General features: G+C 38.2%; 1 protein-coding gene across 1 annotated transcript in view; it reads right to left on the bottom strand.

Moving 5' to 3' along the window:
- Nucleotides 1-14537, bottom strand: part of LOC150092017 (RNA-binding protein FXR1-like) — a 308330-nt gene that overhangs the window by 91864 nt on the left and 201929 nt on the right. The window contains exon 11 of the mRNA XM_090377720.1: nucleotides 5203-5312. Within this exon, the coding sequence (XP_090233846.1) occupies nucleotides 5203-5312 (110 nt within the window). The remainder of the gene's footprint in view (nucleotides 1-5202; nucleotides 5313-14537) is intronic.

Raw genomic sequence — 14537 nt, 5'->3', positions numbered from 1 at the left:
CACCTCTGTCCAAAACCAGATGGTTCTGTTGTCACTTCAGCCAAGGATAAAGCTGACCTGCCAGCATCTCATTTTTCTTCCAGTTCATGTATTAATGAACTTGGTTAAACACCTCCCACCATTCCCAACATGCTCCATTCAATGCCTCCTGTGGTCTTCCGTCAAAAGGATATCAGAAGGATTTTGATGAATCTCGATGTTAAGAAAGCTCCAGGTCCTGATTGTATTTCTCCACTTGTTCTCAAAACCTGTGCCCCTGAACTTACTCCTATTCTTTGCCGCCTTTTTTCACTTTCTTATTCCAAAGGTGTTTTTCCTTCTGCTTGGAAAATTGCTTATATCCAGCCAGTTCCTAAAAAGAGTGACAAATCCCTCCCATCCAGTTATCGTCCCATTGCAATTAGCATTAGCATTAGTAGAGGCATATGATGCAAGAAAGCAAGCTTGTTCAGCATCAGCCAAAAAAAAAAAAAAAAAAAAACACTCCCATTTCACCCCTCCGTTCGCTCGAAATACCTGTCCAGTTGAGGGTTAAATTAGTTTAGGCTATCAACTTCAACAACAAGTGATGGAACTCGGTTCCACCAACCAACCACCCGCTGGCCAAAGGCAAATTTCCGCACATCTATCCGACATCCGTCCTTCCTCAATTTGAATTAATGCCCTCTGAGCTGATTATTCTGAGCAAGATGAAGAATCCCATTGGCATTGAGCATGCTCAAACCATTCAAAGCCTTATACACCTCTATCAGATCACCTCGCCGGTGCCTAGTCTCCAGACTCTGTAATTTGCAAAACTTAAGCCTTTCTTCGTAAGAGCAACCCTTTGTTCCATTCACTAATCTTGTTGCCCTTCTCTGGACCCGTTCCAGCAGCTCTACATCCTTCTTGAAATGAGGCCTCCAGACCTGTATACAGTACTCAAGATGTGGCCTAACCATTGCCTTATACAAGGGAATAATCACCTCCTTATCCCTGGTAGAAAAATTCCTGTATATCACTGACAAGACAGCATGAGCTACTCTTGCAGCTCGTCTGCACTCCTCAAAGAACTTCATATCTGCTTGCACAATTACCCCCAGGTCCTTTCAATTCTCCACCACTGTCAGTGGTGGAGAATGAAAACTCCATTCACTGTGCCACTGTCAGTGTAGTACTGCAGAGTTGATACGTTGCTCTGGGGTTACTGTTTCCCATATGTAGTACTTTACATTTGTCAATGTTAAACTTCATTTGCCACCTCTCAGCCCATCTGTTCAACCTTTCCAGATCCTGTTGCAGCAGCATAGCGTCAGTGGTGTCCTGAACAACCCTGCCAACCTTTGTATCATCTGCAAACTTGGACATTAAACTTGATATCCCATCATCAATATCATTCATAAACACCGAAAACAACAACGGACCCAACACTGAACCCTGAGGAACTCCACTAATAACATTAGTCCACGTTGAGCAGTGTCCATTGATTACCACTCTCTGTTTTCTGCCACTCAACCATCCCCTTATCCATAGCAGCAATTTGCCTCCAATGCCACACTGCTCCAATTTGTGCAGCAGTCTTCCATGTGCAACAGTATCAAAAGCCTTTCTAAGATCCAAATATATAATATCAAAGTTATTCCCTGCATCCAGTTCTTTTGTGACTACATCATAGTATCCAATCAAATTGGTCAGGCAAGACCTGCCCTTAACAAAACCATGCTGCATCTGAGCTATAACTGAATTCTTGTCTAGATGATCCTGCAGTGCTTCTTTAACCAGTGCCTCCATTAATTTACCTGGAACAGAAGTTAAACTAACAGGTCTATAATTACTTGTGTCAGCCTTTGATCCTCCTTTGTGAATTGGGGTTACATTTGCACATCTCCAGTCTATGGGTACCTCCCCTGAGTCCAAAGAAGCTCTCATAATTATGGCTAGGGGTTTGCTTACTTCCTTTGCTGCCTCCTTTAATATAACTGGATAGATCCCATCCACCCCAGGTGCCTTTTTTATGTTTATCTTCAACAATCTCTCCTCCACTTTCCTCTCAGTTATTACATAATCATCCAGCTCACTGCCAATGTTTACTTTACCTACATCATTCTCCTTCCTGAATAACTCCTCATGCGTGAATGTAGATGCAAAATACTCGTTTAGATTGTTAGCTACCTTAGCAGGATCATCAACAGTTGACCCATCGATATCAAGTGGACCAATCTGATTCATCCCCTTCCTTCTAGAGTTTACATACATAAGTAAAGAACTCTTTGCTGTTTTTCTTTGCATCCTTTGCCAAGGATTTTTCATAGTGTGCCTTTGCCTGCCTAATCTCCTTTGTGACTTGGTTACAGACCAACTTATATCTATAATAACCTTCCATGTCACCCATTAATTTGTATGTATCCCATGCATTTTTCTTCTCTGCCACATGTCTCATTAGTTCATCTGACAACCATTTAGGCCTAAACCTTGAACAATATTTCTTAGTTGGTATGTAAAGCCTGGTAGCCTCCAAGATTAGTTCCTTGAATGCTTCCCATTTTGAGTTTGCTGTTGGTAACATCATCAGTTGGTCCCACTGTATAGAATTTAAATACTGTCTCAGACCATCATAGTCGCCTTTACGAAAACAAAAACCCTTCCCTTTACCTCCGATGGTAGTTACCTCCTTGAGTAAATCCCACTTCAACACACTGTGATCATTGCCACCTAGTGGTTCATTTATCTGCAGATTCTTAATGCATGAAGAATCACTACTGATAATCAGATCAAGAGTATTGCTCCCTCTTGTTGCCTCACGAACATGCTGATGTAGAAAACAATCATCCAATAAATCCACAAAAGCCTTGCTAGTGTGCGAGTGACCAACCCACAAATTCCAGTCAATATCTGGGAAATTAAAATCCCCCATTATAAGACTCTCTGATTTACTGGCCCACTCTATTTCCCTGTACAATATCTTATTATACTCATCAGAGTCATTAGGCCTATAGCACACTCCTACTCTCAATTTTGATTTCCCTATGCTTGTGTTACACCAAACTGACTCGACACTGCCCTGTCCATCGATGTCGACTGGCTTCACTTCCTTGGATTTTATGCATTTCTTAACTAATAGCATAACCCCTCCTCCCCTCCTGTCCTATCTATCCTTTCTATACACATTGTATTCCCCAAATTCCAGTTCCGCATTCCTTACTTCTACTCTTTCTAAAGAAATGGAGAAATCAATTAACTGCCAACTCTTAAACTACCTAGAAACCTTCCGTCAGTGTCGATCCAATGGTGATATTCTGGCTTATGTTACCCATTTATGGACTAATTCAATGGAAAGGTTCGGTGAAACACAAGTAGTTGCTCTTGACATCTCAAAGGCTTTTGATCGTGCTTGGCACAAAGGTCTTCTAAACAAGCTTCCATCTTATGGTTTGCCAACTGTTTTTAGTAATTGTTTATCCAGTTTTCTCTCTGATCGCTCACTGAGGGTGATGGTAGATGGCTCTCTGTCTTCTAATTTCTCCACTAATGCCAATGTCCCCAAAGGTTCAGTTCTTTCCATCACTCTTTTACTCTTGTATATTAATGACCTTCTTCCATTGACTGGAAATCCTATCCATAGTTTTGCCGATGATAGCACATTGCATTTCACTTTCCATTTTGAGAAACTTGTCCTGCTCAATCAGCTTCAACTTCTCGAAAATCTGCTACCAATTCCTTAAATGCCGATCTTCAGGTAATTCTCCAGTGGGGCAAAGACAACTTAGCTGATTTCAACCCTTCTAAAACTCAGTCTTGTCTTATATCTAGCAAAAAGGATTCTTCTGCTCCTGCTTATCTTTAGTGACACTCCGATTTCTAGACAAAATGATATATCTCTTTTGGGGATTACCCTAATTTCTAATCTCTCTTGGCACAAGCACATCACAAATATTGCTCCCTCTGCACCTAAAAAACTTGGTTTTCTCTTTCGCTCTCGGCGAAAGAGAAAACCAAACAGCTGCTCACTCTGTATAAATCACAAATCCGCCTTGCCATGGAATATTGTTCCCACAACTGGGGTGGTGCCGCCAAAACCTCTCTCAGGCTTCTTGATTCCATTCAGAAGAGGGCAGTTAGGTTAATTAATGATTCATCTCTAACAGTCTCTCCACTCGTTTTCTCATAGACGTACTGTTTCTGCTGCATGCCTCTTCTACAGATACTTCCATGGGCACTGTTCTTCTGAATTGGCTTCTATAATCCCCCCCCTCTCTCTTTCAAAACAGTCCGAACACGTGCCCCCACCAGCCATTTACTGTCCAGCTTCAAACCCACAGAACCAACTTTTCATCTTCCTCATTTATTCATTCAACTGCCATTTTCTGGAACAACCTTCCTTCATACGTATTCCTGAAAATTACAATCTACAGAAGTTCAAGTCCAATGTCAACAAATATCTTCTTTCGTCTTCTCACCCTTCAACCCAAGCACGGTACTAAGTACTATAGGTTCTAATACCTCTCGTGTTTGGGGTTCACGTAAAAAAAAAAAAAAAACTTTCAATCAAGGTACTCAGATGGACCAGGAAGTTTTTTTTTGTTGTAAACTGATGCATTTTTGGATTAGACAGACGTAAACACCGCCCCCCCACTTTTAGTGAATTTTTTTGCCAAAACAGTTTCGTTCAAACAAGACTGATGAAGTGCTGACAATAAGGAAGGTCAGCCAGGACCTAGAAATATTTTAATTACAGTGAAATTTTTTTTTGTTAAAATGGCATATTTTTTGTTGCAGTGGGATTTTGCTGCACTGCATTATTTTTCAAAAAATTTACGCCAATTCAAACTTCTGGGCGAAAAGTAGATAATAATGTCTTGGGAAGCCTGGGTGCTTCCATATATTTTTTTGGGAATTTTTAATGCAGTATAACATACATAAATGCAACAATCCATGAAACAAGAAAATTAGTTTTTGCCTTTCACTTATGTTGTGTAAGGTTGGCTAATAGTGAGTTAGTGTTATTTTGAAATCCAAACTAACAAATATCTGGGGCATCACTATTCTTTTGCACAACTCAACTACAAATCCTTCCCACCCACTGTTTATTATAACTTTCTTTTAGAAAGTTCTCATTTGCTATTGATAAAACTTTAATTACAGTAGCATCTTTTTTCATTCAAGAAAATAATCACCAAGTAAATTACCTTACATCACTGAACCCAAAAATCTCATAAAACTTACTTCTTCCCGCTGAGCACCATCCCCATTATCACCTTCAATCTTGACACGGACAACACCAGATTTATCTACCATTTCTTGAATAATATGGCCATTCTTACCTATAACCTTTCCTGAAAAATTAAAGTATATCTGCAATTAATTGTGATTAAGATTATTATACCAGTAATTCCCTGCTGCAATATAGAAAGATAAACAAAGTTATTTTAATCACAGAAACTTACCACTCTTCAGAGATGCAAGTACACCGATTTCAGTGAATCCACACTGAATTATAGAAATCCAAGCTTAAGAATATAAAATATATTTTTATATTTTATAAAAATATTTAAGTTCAACATTTTCAATCATTAAAAAATGAATGCAAACATGACGTAAGTTGTCGGTTACTTTTTTAGCTGAATGATATTTAAAACTGGAAAAGATAATATTTTTGCTAATCAAGTACCATTCCATATGCATTCTGCATTTCATATGTATTTTATATCAATACATATGAAATAAAAAAAATCCCAAAAACAAGTCATGAAATTTTAACTTTTGTACCATGAATTTGTATACTTAACCAGTGGAAGAAGATTCAAGTACAGGGATGGAAAACCAATAGCAAATTATTATTATTATTATTAGCTATATGGTGCAAGGAAGCCTGAGGCTTATGCTGCACCAGCGAAAAAAAATTCCCGAGTAACTTGTAAAAGAGATCAGATTGTCTTAGCAGTAGAGAACAGATCTAACTGGAAGACAGTGGATATCAGTGAAGTTCTGAAATCTTTTCAAAAGAGAAAATTAGTATTTAAGCCGTACATGCAAGAAAGCTAGGCTTCAGTGCTGTGAAAAATTCGAAATTTTTTTTAGAGTAAAACATAACAAGACTGGTTGTTTGTTTGTTTATTTGGTTTTTAGGAGCATTAGCAACTAAGGCCATATTGCTCCAGGAATATGCGGTGGTCATTCCCTGACCTTTCCACATCCTCCGTATTTGGTAGTCACGGGCTCGAACCTCGGTCTAATCAAGAAGTGTGTGCTATGCACTGCTGCTCCTGCCCACCTGGCTATGGAGGCGGCCTAACAAGACTTGGAATTTTCTATAAATCCTTGATATATCATTTAAAAATTTTTTTTCTATATTTGTAGAAGAATATGATATGTAGAACACTTCCTTATGACACTCTCCAGAAATTAAAATGAATATAAATTTAATGCAAAATGATTTCAGTAATAAAATCAATTAAAAAATAAAAATATTAAAGTAAATTTTTAAAATGTTTTCAATTGATTTTAGTGCTAAAATCATTTTTATCTGTTTCAGCTATCAATTATCTGTTTTTAATTCTGGAGAGTGGCATAAGGAAGTATTCTACGTATCATATTGAGGTAAACTTCTCTTATTCTTCTAGAAATATTGAAATACAACACAGAACATACTGAGCATCATAGCTGTTTTATACTATAATTTTTTTTTCTATTCAAATGCCAGTCTGTTCAAGCACACCCTGGGCTCTTTCAAGTTCTCACTGTAGTTTTAGCAAATGCTGACTGATGTTAGATAGAGCCTGGTTAGTGTTTATTTGTCAAAGCAGTATACAAGGAATGCCACTGCAAATTGTGATAAATGACTGGATGACCATTATGTTGGTCAGCTGTGTTGATCCTTCTGCTTGCTCAGATTAAGAACCTGAGGGTGCATAAATTCAAATTGAGGAAAGACAGTTGTAGAATAGATGTGCGGAAATTTGCCTTTAGCCAGTGGGTGCTTAATTGCTGGAACAAACTGGGCATTGTCGGGGCCACATTATGTCAAAGATCTGGGTATATTCTTACCATGTGTACACCATATCCAAAAATTTCATTATTTCATAGAGCTGTCCCCCCCACACACACAGCCACCCAACTTTTTCTTACTATTGAATACACCATGAATTGTCAAACTAATAGAGTAAGCTTATCTGCAAAAAGATCTAAACCTCCCAAATACTTCCTAATTCATTTCACAAATATACGTGGTCTCAATTCTAATCTCAATGATATTTATATCCACTTGCAGTCTGCCAAATCCCATGTACTTTTTCCTGACAGAATCTCAGTTATAGGTTGATTCAAATACTGTTCATTTCAGTTGCCCAAATTATTCGCTGTATGATTGCTTTCGCCTAAAATGTGGTACTTGTGCATATGTCCGTTCGGATATAACCTGTCAGAGAATTGGTAATTTGGAATCTCCTCTTTTCGATATTCTCGGGCTTAAAATCTCTCTACCTCATTGTGTCAAATTCATCTGTTGTCTCTACCGTTCTCCCAACTCCACTAATCACTTGAAGCTCTTTGACTTCCTCTCTTTGCAACTTGACTTTCTCCAGTCCAAGTTTCCTAACAGTGAGGTAACTTTCCCTGGTGATTTTAATGCTCACAACTCCAGCTGACTTCCGTTTTCTAGTCACACCGACCTAGCTGGTCGAGATGCTGAGGCTTTTGCAATTACTAATGACCTCACACAGACTGTTCATTTACTTACCAGAATACTGGACAATCCTAACCATACAGCCAACATACTTGACCTTTTTCTCACAAACAACACATTTAAGTATGCGGTCGAAGTGAGTGGTCCTTTAGGCACCTCAGATCACAAATTGGTGATAGTCTCTTCTCCAATGGAGCCATTATCTCATGGCTATTCCCAAACTCGTATTGTTTGGCATTACACAAAAGAAAAATGGGATGACCTGCGACATTGCTTTTCTTCTTTTCCTTGGTCAGATTACTGTTTCAAAACTTCTGATGTCAACGTTTGCTCAGATCGTGTCAGTGAAATTATTCTTGTAGGAATGGAACACTAGATTCCACACTCCACTTTAAAATCTCGTCCTTTATCTAAACCTTGGTTTTCCAATAAATGCGCTAAGGCTGTTCAAGAGAAGAATGTTGCATATCGTAATTGGCTTGTTTCTAATTCTTCAGTTTCATTATCTGCCTACACCAAAGCTCACAACAATTGTAAAGCAATTATTAATCAGTCCAAACTAGATTTTGAACATACTAAGAGTAGAAAACTTGCCGAGCATTCTGGTCTCTTGCCAAAGCTATTGGCCGCAACTTTTGCCCATCTCTGCTCCCACCTCTGTCAAAACAAGATGGTTTTGTTGTCGCTTCTGCCAAGGATAAAGCTGACCTGCTAGTATCCCACTTTTCTTCCAACTCATGTATTAATGATCTTGGTAAAACACCTCCCACCATTCCCAACACACTCCATTCAATGCCTCCTAGTGGTCTTCCATCAAAAGGATTTTGATGCAAAGAAAGCTCCAGGTGCTGATGGTATTTCCCCACTTGTTCTCAAAACCTGTGCTCCTGAACTTACTCCTGTTCTTTGCTGCCTTTTTTCACTTTCTTATTCGAAAGGTGTTTTTCCTTCTGTTTGGAAATTTGCTCATATCCAGCCACTTCCTAAAAAGGGTGAGAAACCCCTCCCATCCAATTATCGTCCTATTGCAATTACTTCTATTTTTTTTGAAGTAATGGAGAAATTGATTAACCACCAACTCTCAAACTACCTAGAAACCTTCCGCCTGATCAATGATCGCCAGTATGAATTCCGCCGGTGTCGATCCACTGATATTCTGGCTTATGTTACTCATTTATGGACAAATTCAATGGAAATTGGTGAAACACAAGCAATCATTAAAAAATGAATGCTTGTGGTTTTCCAACTGTTTTTTGTAATTGGTTATCCAGTTTTCTCTCTGATCGCTCACTGAAGGTGATGGTAGATGGCTCTCTGTCTTCTAACTTCTTCAACTAATGCCGGTTTCCCCCAAGGTTCAGTTCTTTCCCGCACTCATTTCCTCTTGTATATTAATGACCTTCTTCCATTGACTGGAAATCCTATCCATAATTTTGCTGATGATAGCACATTGCATTCCACTTTCCAATTAGAGAAACCTTGCCGTGCTTAATCAGCTTCAACTTCTCGAATATCTGCTACCAATTTCTTAAATGCCGATCTCCAGGTAATTCTCCAGTGGGGCAAAGACAACTTAGTTGATTTCAGTCCTTCTAAAACTCAGTCCTGTCTTATATCTCGCAAAAAGGATTCTTCTACTCCTGTGCTTATCTTTGGTGACACTCCCATTTCTGGGCAAGATGATATATCTCTTTTGGGGATTACCCTGACTTCTAACCTCTCTTAGCACAAGCACATTACAAATATTGCTTCCTCTGCATCTAAAAAACTTGGGGTTCTCTTTCATTCTCAGCGTTACTTTTCTTTGAAACAGCTGTTCACTCTGTACAAATCGCAAATCCGCCCTACCATGGAATATTGTTCCCACATCTGGGGCGGTGCCCCCAAAACCTCTCTCAGGCTTCTAGATTCCATTCAGAAGAGTGTGGTTAGGCTAATTAATGACTCCTCTCTAATAGTTCTCTCCACTCACTATCTCATAGACGTACTGTTTCTGCTGCATGCCCTTTCTACAGATACTTCCATGGGCACTGCTCTTCTGAATTGGCTTTTATAATTCCCGCTCTCTATTTCAAAACACGTGCCGCCACCAGCCAACATCCATTTACTGTCCAACTTCAAACTCACAGAACCAACTTTTCATCTTCCTCGTTTATTCATTCAACTGCCATTTTCTGGAACAACCTTCCTTCATACTTATGCCCTGAAAATTACAGCCTACAGAAGTTCAAGTCTAATGACAACAAATATCTTCTTTCGTCATTTAAACCTCCAACAACCAAACCATGGTACAAAGTACTATAGCTTCTAATACCTCTCGTGTTTGGGGTTTTCATAAAAAAAAAAAAAAAAAGTTAATGTAAGAAGTGGGGTTCTCCAAAGATCGGTTCTGGGAACAATGAAATGCTGTATGAAGTAATGAAATTTTTGGATAGGGCATAAACATGGTAAGAATACACACAGCTCCTTGACATAATGTGGCCTCGACAACATACTACTCAAGACTCCCCCAGTTACTTTCTTGGAGAAGAGAGGCAGCGAGATTATACATTAGCTGATCCCAAAGCCTCCTAGAGAGTTACTAATAGATTCAGGCCAGAATACTTACTAGCAGCCTGCCTGTGAACACCATTTTAGAGCTGTACCCTTGAAATCTAAGGAAGATTTGATATCGCCATGATATCCATCATAAAAAGACAATCATACTGCATGATGGAAGAGATGAGGAAGGTTTACCGGAGCTTCGCTCTGGAGAATAAATATGGGTTCCACCATTTCAAGCCTCCAATAAGCAAAGTAGTGGTACTGCATCAGATGATGAGAGTCATCTACCACCTAGTATTGGCTGGTAACACAGAGGGGGAGTATTCTTCTGTGTGGTGTGGGCATCACACCTCTACCCCTGCTTACGTTGGTTTGCACCTGGGTGGTCGCCCACATGTGATAGGTGCTGTATTTCAGTACTTTCTCATGGAGTTATGTTGTTGTTATTTGGATTTTAGGAGTATTAGCAACTAAGGCCATATTGCTCCGGAGATATGCGGTGGTCATTCCACTGACCTTTCCCCAACCACGTATTTGGTGGTTACGGGCTCAAACCCTGGTCTAATCAAGAAGCGTGTGCATGCACTGCTGCTCCTGCCCACCTAGCTACGGAGGCGCCACATGGGGTTATACCCGGGGTACTAACAGTCCCACCATCATGAAGGTGCAAGCAAAGGATTTGACTGTCGCAGACTGATCTGATTTTGCCGAAATTAGGTCTACTTGACTTGAGTGCCATCACAATATCAATTCCATCAGCATTTTAGACTACCAGGTAGTGCACACACAGTTTAGCATATCTGAGACAATGTTTATGACATCCTCAAGGACCTCTTTCTAGTGTCTTACAGAAGCAATTGCTGAGGGAAATTGGTTGATAATTTTGTGCAAGTGATCCTTTCCTGGTTTGAGAAAGGCTATGATAACTGAGTGATTCCATGAGGTTGGGTATATACATTCAAGAAAGATCCAATTAAAGAAAAATAAATTCTGAGTGGTAATGTTGAGTTGCTTTGCCATTATGTAATCAGTTCTATCAGGCCCAGTTGCACTGTTGGACAATCTGTTTAAGTCTTCTTGAAGTTTGAATATATTGAAGGGATTAAGCAAGAGATTGTGAGGTAGCAAATCTTATCCTGTATGTTACCGTTAACCTTTTGGTTTTTAGCAATGACTACCAGGTAGTGCACCAAGCTGTGTGTGCAATACCAGGTAGTCTAAAATGAACCGTCACAGGCAGATTCTGGAGAGGCCCGTGAGAAAGTCCCTCGGGTTCCCCCCCATTATTGATTAGAACTGGGACAGAAGGCAAGAAATATTCATCATTTAACTGTTGAATTTTCTTCCCAATTACTTGATTGCTGGTGTCCTTAATTATTATAGAAGAAAATTGTATCCAGGAAGATTTTTTTGACTTGTCTTTTAAATCTGCCCTGCTCTGACTATTAGTTTTCTATAAGGTTTGAAGTAACGGGCAACCTTCGAAACAAATTCCAGGCCCTGTTTTTTTTTCATTTCTGGCATTGGTAGAGGCTTTATTTCACCAGTGTTTTGCAGTTTCTTCACAATTGTATATTGCTTCAAATACTGCTGCCAGGATTTTTGTTTGATGTGTTCAGTAAAATTGATCTATTGACTGTGTTTTAAAAAGTTGCCTGTCAAAAGAAACATGGATTGAATATTTCCCAGTCAGCCTTTGAGAACTGGAAGTTTTGGTAATTTAGGCATGGGTATTGTTCTGTTTGGATTTTACACTAAGATTGAAGATGGTGACTATTGTATAGAATGCCCAAGACCTTCAATTCTATAAATGGTAACAGAGCGAGAGAACAGATAGGCTATTTTCAGGAGTGGAACCTGTGGGAAGCTTGATCCAAGTGAGAAGGTCTCCACAGTGGGATATGCCCATTAAAGTCTCCTAGAAGACAAGGGTTTTGGTATCTGCACTGTAAAGTATTCCAGTTCTTTAAGTGTAAACAAGTGTTTGGCAGAAAGTATAATGAGACTAAAGTTACAGAGCAATTGCTAATGCTAACTGTACAGCAACATCTTCTAAGTTAGTTTGAAGGAAAATACTGCCGAGAAGGTAATTTGTTTTCAATTAATAATGGTACTCCTCAATGTGCAAAATACTGTGAAGTTTTTATTTACTGAAAGTAATACCTGTGCAGCTAAATTAGTTTCTTGTAGACAAACAGCTGCTGTATTGTACTGGTTAATTTAAGTCCCCAAATGGGATTCAGAAGAAACAGATGTCAAGTTTAAACTTGAAAAGGGAATAAAGCATCTGCTGAATCTGGAAGGGGAATGGATAAGGATTAAACCTCACTGTTGATAGACTCTGTAACACACTTGATGAAACAAATCAGTGTATATCATACATCTTTTATACTGCTAACTTTTATATGATCCAAGGCTAGTTTTTGCATGTAACTCAGCTGTATACATGCTACTTTCTTGGAAAACTGTACAGTGGCAGAAAGTCAGACTTCTTTCATATATTGAGGGAGAAGTCAAATTGGAAGATGGGCATGCCAGGGTGGAAGGAATTGCTTTGGTGACTAGACAATTGTCTAGTGTCGTGTTTAATTTAATTCATTTAATAGCCCTTGGATTTCAATATAGAAAGGTTGATTTACAGTCCGGCAAGAGTTGTAGAGATTTTCCTAGTGTGCTCAAAGACATGTGGGATCACTGGACATTGAAAAGCAAACAGCAAGAACAACTGCTTCATAAGGTGGCCCATTTGCTTGAATGTAAGGGATTTTGACAATTGTATGGAATGCTTCAGTGGCAGTGGACTGGAGCATTCCATACATCTAACCACCAAAGCGCATCTTATTCTTAGATGACAAATATGTTGTAGAAATGCCAGCTTCTTATCGAAAATAAGTCGTAGGAATTCTGCTTCTGCTACCACTGGGATGTTATTTTGCCGAAGCTTAATTCTGAGTGAGGATGAAGATTACGTTTACAACAAAAGTGTACATAATCTTCTGTGATGAAAATCTGAACTCATCAGCCAATGTCCAATGGCTTTGTGCAGTTGCCACCCAATGACCTTCATACTGCACAAATCACAAAATACATGCAGTTCCCGCTTTACAACTTCCTGGGTTTGAGGTTTTTTTTTTTTTTTTTTCAAATATCAAGTATTAACAAAATCGAAAATATGAACATTAATATCAAAAAATGAATGTTAAAACATTCATAAATACTGCATTTCAAACCACGCTCGTAGCTATACGATACAGTGTACCCCCCACTTTACAATATTAATCTGTTCCAGAGACACCATCGTATCGTGCAAATATCGTAATGTGACCCAATAACACATATTTTGGTAATTCGTTCCACGACCTCAGAAGTTGAAATTTTAGCTATATAACTCTCTGAAAGGTCATTTTTATAGTGTGAATTGTATTAGTTACCAATTCAAATCATTAAAATGATGCACTACACTTTCATCATTACCATATGTTCTGTTATAAGAGCCAATTTTGAACGGCTTTGTGAATTTTTGTAAATTTTTCTAAAGCACATTTCTGGAGGTCACGACCATAAAACAATAAAAACAATCTGCACTTTCCGGTTTAAGGTTTTCTGTTACTGCAAGCAATTATAAACGGGTGGCATTGAAATTTATAAAGAAAAGAGAAGATTATCTTGGAAATAAATGCCTCTTGAAGCATTTCTGAAGATGACTCCTTGTGCAACAAACCAATGAGTGCCGAGCCAATAATGAGTGATAAATGAGTGTGCATTTAGTCGATGATGAATAAATATTCTTTATAACATTTGTAAATCATAAATAATTTCTCTATTATTATAATTTGCTTGATTAAATCAGGCTATGTTTTCATTTCTTTGAATAAATCAATTGTTGTTTAAAAATAAACTAATCAGCTAACTAATTTCATTGTTGATAACGTAACCCCTTTATTATGTCTATGGGAAATAAATTCCTGCTTTACAAGCATGCGCTAGGAACAAATTAACTTGTAAAGTCGAGAACTATCTGTATAGTGCACGTTTTCAAATGGGGGTGCCACGTAATTTGGGTTTAAGTTACTTAAACTTATTATTTTTTAATTTATATGTTTATTTCATTATAAAAAGTTGTACAGTTTTTTTTTTAATTTTGTGGTGGTCTAAAATTGATGTTTACTTAGTACCTCTATATAATAATAAAATTATATGACTGTATATATATAATTTATTTGTATTATGAAATGTAATTTTTATAATTATATTATTGTAATAAATATCATAACATATATATACATATATTTTCAATATATATATAATATATATATATATATACACAGTAAAC

Source organism: Mastigoproctus giganteus, chromosome 1, assembly GCF_048544385.1.
Source record: "Mastigoproctus giganteus isolate SK-2022 chromosome 1, ASM4854438v1, whole genome shotgun sequence".
Classification (NCBI taxonomy): Eukaryota; Metazoa; Arthropoda; class Arachnida; order Uropygi; family Thelyphonidae; genus Mastigoproctus; species Mastigoproctus giganteus.
This window is presented reverse-complemented; position numbering and strand designations above follow the sequence as displayed.